Source organism: Bombyx mandarina, chromosome 06, assembly GCF_030267445.1.
Source record: "Bombyx mandarina strain Sakado chromosome 06, ASM3026744v2".
Lineage (NCBI taxonomy): Eukaryota > Metazoa > Arthropoda > Insecta > Lepidoptera > Bombycidae > Bombyx > Bombyx mandarina.
In genome coordinates, this window is record NC_143213.1 from 13,830,679 (window position 1) to 13,839,077 (window position 8,399).

The following is an 8,399-nucleotide window of genomic DNA, read 5'->3' on the forward strand; positions in this document are numbered from 1 at the left end:
AGGGACAAAATATACCCTAAGACATCATATTTAAAATTGGTTTTATTGATAAATTTGCAAAAGAAAAAGAAATTAATATTTATTGTACATGTCGATTATTATTGATCGAAAGATAAAAATATACAATATTTTCTTTGATTTGCACAATATATATAAAAAAATATAATTAAAAACTCAGATCAAAGTTTTTATACCAATATCCTTGTGCAGTAGTCATTAACTTTAACAGAAGAAAAATTGAGGAAACATCTAATTCTCGTAACAATATTTCAAACATCTATCATTACTTTTAACAAAGTTCTAGCAGCAAAACGTTGGCTGGTATTTAATTAATATTAAAAAATGAGACTGTAATTAGTAAACTTCATTTTATTTATAATAACGATAATTTTTATTTAGAACTCTATATTTTTAGGGGTCAATTGTACAGTGCCAATGGTGTAAGCACAACAAATGGCACAGGACTCCACCATAGAGACATCAACAACTATCTGCAGGGTGCAATCACCTAAGGCTTCTCTAAAATTTAAATTTATCAAGTTCTAAACTGTTACGCTAACATTCTCTTCAATACACTTGAATTATATAACAAGACAATAATATATCTGAAAAAATTTAATGTATCCTTAATTATTAAACATTACACTGGTTCAGACCAGCTGGCACAGAATATACCGAGCTTGTCTTGTACAGCCTCCGTCTAAATGTCACATAGACATAACGGATAATTCCAATCAGTACAATTAGACTCTAGTTAACAACCTTATGTTAGGTCCAAACAGCAAATAAAAACTAAATGCTTAATAACTGGCATTTTAACAATTTCAAATGAATAATATGAATTGTTTGTTTAATGCGTGTGCCCTTGATGCGTTTCATGGCAAATGTGTTGTTTTCTCAGGAATTTTCCTGTGTAATTGACAGAAGACTGTCTGTACCCAACACGGTTATTTATAATAACACAATTCATAAAATTTTCCACTGAATTTTGAAAAAAATATGAAATTGATTCTAATACTGAGGAGGCCATGGAGAGTGCATGCTGACATCAAAAAATATTTACTGTGGAGTCTATTATGGTTTGTTCAATCATATACTTTGAAGTTTTAGATAAGAATGGGACACACTCCCCATAGGCTCAAAATACAATGTTTTACATCATAAGTAGTAAAGGAATATTTTTTTAATAATCATTTACAACTTCGCAATCTAACCGCATCCACACAATACAAATGGAATTTTCTAGAGTGAAACACACAAAGACAATGAATTTATCCTCAAATACTGTACTATCAAAATAGAGTAAGATATTATTAACTACGCCTGTACAGAGAAAATGTGGCTATCATCAGTGACACTGGATTTCACGAGTGTTACTGCACTTGTAATATACAGTGTAACAAACACAGATTCTCATACAGGTATTTTGAAGCAACAATGTTCATCACCCGACCTAGATAAACTTTGGGAACTGCCGAGAGCCAAATCTGGGTACAAGAAGTCTTTCAAATTATTAAATATATTTATACCTAGACGCGTCGGAGACTCGTACAGCACTCTTACAGAATAATACATTTCCGTTTATTAGGTTTGTGTTCATCCTTCTTGGGGGACTTCTTGTTGATCTGTCTCACTAAGTCATAGAACACATCGTTAACATGTATTTTCGCTTTTGCCGACGTCTCCATGAAAGCGCAGTTGAAGTGGCGCGCCAGATTTTGTCCCTGTTCCTTGCCAACCACGCGCTCCGCCTCTAGATCGGTTTTGTTGCCTACCAGAACCATTGGCACGTCGGTCGTGTCCTTCACTCGCAGGATTTGTTCACGTAGATCCTGTAGGTCATTGAACGTAGACTGTGCTGTGATAGAGTACACCAACACGAACCCTTGCCCGTTCTTCATGTAGAGATCCCGCATCGCGGTAAACTGCTCTGTACCTGCGGTATCCAGGATCTCGAGCATACATTGCTGTCCATCAACTTCCACTTGTTTCCTGTAGCTGTCTTCGATGGTTGGGTCGTATTTCTCGACAAAGATGCCTTGTACAAATTGCACTGTCAGGGCGGACTTTCCCACGCCTCCGCTGCCTAACACAACTATTTTGTACTCGCGCATTATTCCCTATATTGTGTCACTTGAATTTGTTTATAGAAATTAAAGATCAAATCGGTAATAAGCACATTAACTTGGTAATTATTGCAAAAAAAACCTTCAACAAGTCAAACCGCCATGACACCGTTAAGAGGGCGATGGCTCACTATGTTAGTGTTGCTGACTTCAAAAATTAACTTGATTTCCCATTGACTACCTACTACTCAGTTCACTAGTATTAGGAATATAGATATTTCTACTCACAAACTATAGTATATCGACTCGGCTAATTTAAATAAAACTATTTTTTTTCGTGTTCTACTTTTAGCAGACACAGAACGACTAATAAACAATCATGAACAGGACGCTGCACAAGACCAGTAGAATTATTTCATTTAGAACAATCAATTGTACTGACTAGCGAATAAATGCATTCATTCAACAAATTCTCGTTAAAAAATGATTTTATAATATTAATTAGTGTAATTTTTTAAAAAAGGAATCGTATTTTATTTGATAAATTTTTCGTTTTTTTATGTAGCTACGCAGGACAATTTCCTATTTATTTAGACTGCTAATAGTTCTAAAAGTTGTGTACAGAGGGCAGTGCAACAAATTTTCAAAAGATTGTCGCTAAGGACACGACACTTTAGGGAGAATTAATTGCTATCAGTATAAACTATAAACTATATTATAAATTTTATTTCTTTGTATCATCCTCCTGTTTATTTTTTATTTAATGAAGCAATCCCAGTTTTGAAGGAGGCCGTTCCAACGAATAAAATGGTGTCTTTAAATGCCTCATGCTTTATTACGACTGGGTCGCGAGATCTCCAGGGTTTTTTTTGTTTATTGCCCTTGTAGGCAGACGTAGTGGCGGATTTACCCTAATGCCCGGTAGGCCCGGGCCTGGGGCGGCCAGATTTAAGGATTTAACGTATGGCGGGCGGACTGCACTGCATAATGCAATCTATACAGCATCCTTAAATACTCTTCTGTTTTTTAAACTTTTTTTTTCATACTTTTCTAAATCTATTTTGCTAAAAGTTGGCAATAAAGTAATTTCATTATGTAGTCTATATGGTGGATGCTGAGAAAGGGGCGGCTAATGGCTTGGGGCCTAGGGCGGCCGAGACTGCAAATCCGCCACTGAGCATACGACCCACCTGACGGTGAGTGGTTACCGTTGCCCATGGACTTCAGCAATGCCAGGGGCAGAGTCAAGCCGCTGGCTACCGTTTAATACTCTCTACGAGCCTCGTTTGAAGAAGGACATGTCATAGCGCTCGGGAAACACCGTGGAGGGGAGCTCATTCCAAAGCCGGATGGTACGTGGCAAAAAAGACCTCTGGAAACGCACTGTGGATGAACGCAGCGGTTCCAGATAATATGGATGAACTCTGCACCGATGGCGTGAGGTGCGATGATAAAAAGGAGATGAGGGGATCATATCAAACAATTCTTCAGAGCACTACCCATAGGACATACGGTACAAAATACAGAGGGAACCGAAGTCCCTCCGCAGACCCAGAGGCTCCAAACGATTCGTGAGAATGGGATTATCGACAATCCGAACGGCCCTCTTCTGTATGGAGTCTAATGGAAGAAAGAAGCTGGTACTTCGGAGCCCCGGCCCATAGATGGGAGCAGTACTCCACGCGAAGCCGGACTCGTGCTTTATAAAGCAAGTCTTTGTCCAGGCGTGAAGTACCGCTTCGCTCTGTTGAGGACTCCCAGCATTTTGGACGCTAACTTGTCTTTACTTTCTAAATGACTCCGAAATTGGACATCGCTCGAAATGTCGACCCCAAGTATCCCGATACTCTCGGAAGGTTGCAGGCAGGGACGTCTTAAATTAGGCTGGGGCCCTTGGGCACACAAGAATTTGAGGCCCTTTTGGAAAGTAAAAAAAGCGAATTATAATAACATTTTTTTATTGAGTATGGCCTTTTATTATAGGTAATCAAGGTAATCAAATACGGTATGATATATGTCATTAACGATATTAGAATGCTGCTGGTATTTTGGTTACGATCGCTAGATGGTGTACTTAGTAAATTAGGTAGGATGCGTTCGGAAATATTATTAATTAGTACTGTAGGAATATGCGCAGTCATCGATATAATGGCGTAGTATAATAATATGCCTTGTAAATATCTTCTGATAAGATTACTGATTTGTGAAAAAAGTGTAATGTGCCCGACAAAAATGTTTTGAGAATAAATGTGTGAGAGAAATTGTCGGTCCTTAGGGGCCCCCTGAGAATGGAGGCCCTGGGCACGGGTCCCGTGTGCCCTTATGGTAAAGACGGTATTGGTTGCAGGGATAATCCTTGGAATTGCGGCGCCATGACAAAGGGGGTCCTTCTTCACTAACTTTCTAACTAACTTTCTTTCACTAACTAAAGCCCACAGATCTACTTGTACAAGTAAAATTATTGCGTTTGAATTGTGAAAAGATTACATTCTTGAAATGCATGTTGTAAGTTGGTAATTCACTACCCAGTCGTGAAGCTGTAAGTCATGTCAAAGTGAGCCATATATTGTCGAGTCGAACACATTTAATAAGTTAACACGTAGAATTTCTATGATTCCGAGGCTGCCCTCGTCTAAGAGAATTAAAAAAAAAGATTTTTTATATTCATATTTTACATTTGTACGGATAACGCTTCTGTATATTCTCTGAATGAGTGAGGGAAGATAGAGTGATACTATTGAAGTTTACATCAATATTTATTGATTGTATTATATAAGCTCGAAAGGGCAGGTCGCGAATTATAACTAATACGTCAAACTAATATGCCAAATCGTGGCGGCTTTCCTTAAGCGAATAAAAATAGCAATAATGAATTGGTTAAGAAAAGTTGGGAAAAAGATAGATGTAGACCCTCTTTTATGTAAAGAAATCACTGAAGTAGGAAACCTATGGAAATGAAACGTCAACCAAAAATTCGTGCCACTGTGACGTCATCTGACCACAAAACATGGCGGTTTTAGTGCTGTACAAAAGATTTCAATGTTATCAGGTTTTATCGATAAACGTTCTTAGCTCATTTTATTTTAAATATTGTTGAGTATTATTTATTTGTAGAATTTATACTTTAATGGGAAGTAAGTAGGTATATTGTTATGTGCAAATATGATATGATTTAGATGGGTGAAATCTAAGTGAAGTTCGTCCTTCGAATTTGCCAAGTAAACGATATGATGATTTTTAAAAGTTGCTACACTGATTTTATAAAGTTGTCGTTTGTCACAAAACATAAAGATATGGCGTAGTACAGTGCCATCTGCCCATTTCTAGCATGTTAAATGTTATCGTATTTTGAGTACGTGGTTTTCTTAGACTATTACAATCTATTTTAATTGTTTTGCTGACTCTAAAGTCCGTAACACACTACCGCAGCGCACCCCAAGGAAGGTGCGCCGCACCATTTGAATCACTTTCACTTGAGAGTGATTCAAATTTTAAACTTATCAAGGGACCGCGTGAAAAAGAAAAAACACCTACAGAACATTTATTCATTATTAAAAACGTCATTCCTTGTGACTTCCTCTCTAAAATCACTTAATTATGAAATATTTAACGAATTTGCAATTTGTGTTTTACTCACTGCGGAATAAAACTATTTTATTTAAATAGTTCCGAAGAGATTTTGTCGGTAGCCTTTTTCCCGAAATATCTAAACAGAATGTCTAAATATGTTTTGATGACATATTTTAAAGAGGTATTTATGATTAGTGTCATGATCAATGGATTCCGACCGAAAAATGGTGTCCGATTTTTCGGATGAGGGCTCCATAATGAATTTAAATATATATATAGATACTAGTTTTGGGGCATCGACTTACTTGAGATCCTATAAAATACGTTTTAATTATTATTTTTGTATGTTCTAAGCATGATAAATTATGAAATTTTATATAAGCAATCATATTAAATCGATATCAAAGTCAATAATAATGTACAACCCAAAACAGACGGCCGAACTGACGTGACAATGACATTTGGTGCGCTAAACATGGCGGATTTTCGGCCTCATTAGACGGAGACAGAGATATTTACGTATATTCATGTTTCATTTTATGTACGCACTGAAATGCTGTTATATTGTTTTCCTGCGAGTTAAAGTGCTGAGTAAGAACGAGATAGATATATGTTTATGTGTGTACCTTCAAAATGGGTGCTATTTATATAAGCAATTGTACGTATAGAACAATATGTCGTGTCCCTAATAGGTCTATGAAAGAAATCGATAATGTAGGAGCAATCTGGCAATAGCAGCTCATAAACAGGGTTGTCAGGGCAGTAAAATTAAAGAAAAAATTATACAGCTCATCGCCAAATTTGGAACGATTTTTTTTATTGCTCTCGTAGGTAGACGAGCACACGGCCCACCTGATGGTGAGTGGTTACCGTCGCCCATGGACTTTAGCAATGCCAGGGGCAGAGCCAAGCCGCTGCATTGTGTTGTCTCGCCACTGAATGCCTTAGCGGCCTATGGATATAGGTATTCAGCTGTTGTCAAAAGCTACATAAGCTACCAATAATTCCTTAACGCATATTTGGTTTAACTGTTAGTTTGTAACAAGACTGTACTAAATAAATAAACTATTATAGTAAATATTGCACTTGTTTACTCATGTAACCCAGGCTGAGCCCCGTGAGCTTGTCTAGATGTCCAGTGAAGCTAGCACAACTCTGAGGTTACTAGCAATGGTTAGGCAAAAAAACTCACGTAATGAAGATTGTTTTTAATGAAAGTTTTATTCATACTTAAACAAAATTGACCTTAAACAGATCTAAAGAAAAAGGCTTCCAAATTCTATAATACAATTTTGGTTACTTATTTCAACATATGGAGACGTAAAGAGAGGACGCTTTTATGAAATCAGAGTTCTGCTTATTTTACCCTCTGCATAATTAATTATTGATATTTTCCAACGAATCGTTGCGCTAATTTTTTCCGGCTGGCAACTTAATTGCATACTGCATTGCATACCTATTGGAAGGAATGTAGAAATTAAGAGAATTGTATTTTATCGGATAATTTGAAAAGTGTCCAGCTGTGGGTGGTAAATTAAAATTGAAATACCCACCAAAATAGCGCTAGCCTAGTATGTGGTGTGATATGGTATAACTTGGATATGGACTGGTGGTAGGACCTCTTGTGAGTCCGCGCGGGTAGGTGCCACCGCCCTGCCTATTTCTGCCGTGAAGCAGTAATGCGTTTCGGTTCGAGGGGTGGAGCAGCCGTTGTAACTATACTGAGATTTTAGAACTTATATCTCAAGGTGGGTTGCGCATTTACGTTGTAGATGCCCATGGGCTTCGGTAACCGCTTAACACTAGATGGGCTGTGAGCTCGTCCACCCACCAGTGCAATAAAAAAAATATATGAATGTAGCAGCGTAAATGAAGCAAATTGTGCTAATTACTTTTAAATTTCTTCTCAGGGGGTCGCGTTTCCGATCCGGTGGTAGATTCTGCGAAGCACTGCTCTTGCTAGGGTCAGTGTTAGCATCACTCCGGTTTGAGCCCCGTAAGCTCACCTACTAGTTAAGGTTACGCTGAAATAGCCTCTCAAGGCTATCTTGTAGCTCTATAGCTTAGGTAGAAAAAAAAACTTTTAAGTGTACTTATCAAATAGTTTTCTAAAAGTAAAAAAAAAGTATTGATTGAAAAGAATCATATTTACGTAAAGAAAACCGTGGGGTGCTTTTTAAGATATTTTATAATGACGTTAATATTACCAATATCTGTAAATAAAATATTTAAATTAATTGACATTTAGCACGCGATGGATTTTTACCATAGATTTTTTTTAATCTCTCAATAATTTTTTCGAACTTACAAAATATTATTTTATCCTATTAATTCAGCTAGCTACAAAAGTGGGTTTAACAGTGTCCTAAACTATTATAAAAATCAAAACCGCAAAAATTGTATTTGGCGTAATGACTATAAAATGAAACAAGGCATAGAACTCAAGATCTCTAACGACGCCGGAGGGGCTGTGAGTACATTCTCTTGGCTGAACCAATAAAAGGATATAGATATTTAAAATTTCTCTTCATATCTTTTTGGCTATGGAACCCTAAATTTTTTTATATCATAAACTCCTTTCAGAATTCCTTAATTAGACATAATATTTCGAGCGAAACATAACTTTGTAGCGTTGTTACAACGTGTTTTATTAATCGCAACGCTCTAACAAAGTTATCTTATTAGCCGAGCGACGACACTTCAGCGTATTGCAGTACTGGAGCTCACTGGAGTCTAAATTGAATTTAACAAAACTGAGTACTA

General features: G+C 36.9%; 1 protein-coding gene across 1 annotated transcript; it reads right to left on the minus strand.

The window, feature by feature from the left end:
* Positions 1-24: 24 nt before the first annotated feature.
* Rap1 (RAS oncogene family member Rap1) lies at positions 25-2,447 on the minus strand. The gene has a single exon (XM_028188386.2). It carries the CDS (start codon positions 2,112-2,114, stop codon positions 1,560-1,562), a length of 555 nt encoding a protein of 184 aa, XP_028044187.1. The 5' UTR covers positions 2,115-2,447; the 3' UTR covers positions 25-1,559.
* Between the last annotated feature and the right edge of the window lie 5,952 nt (positions 2,448-8,399).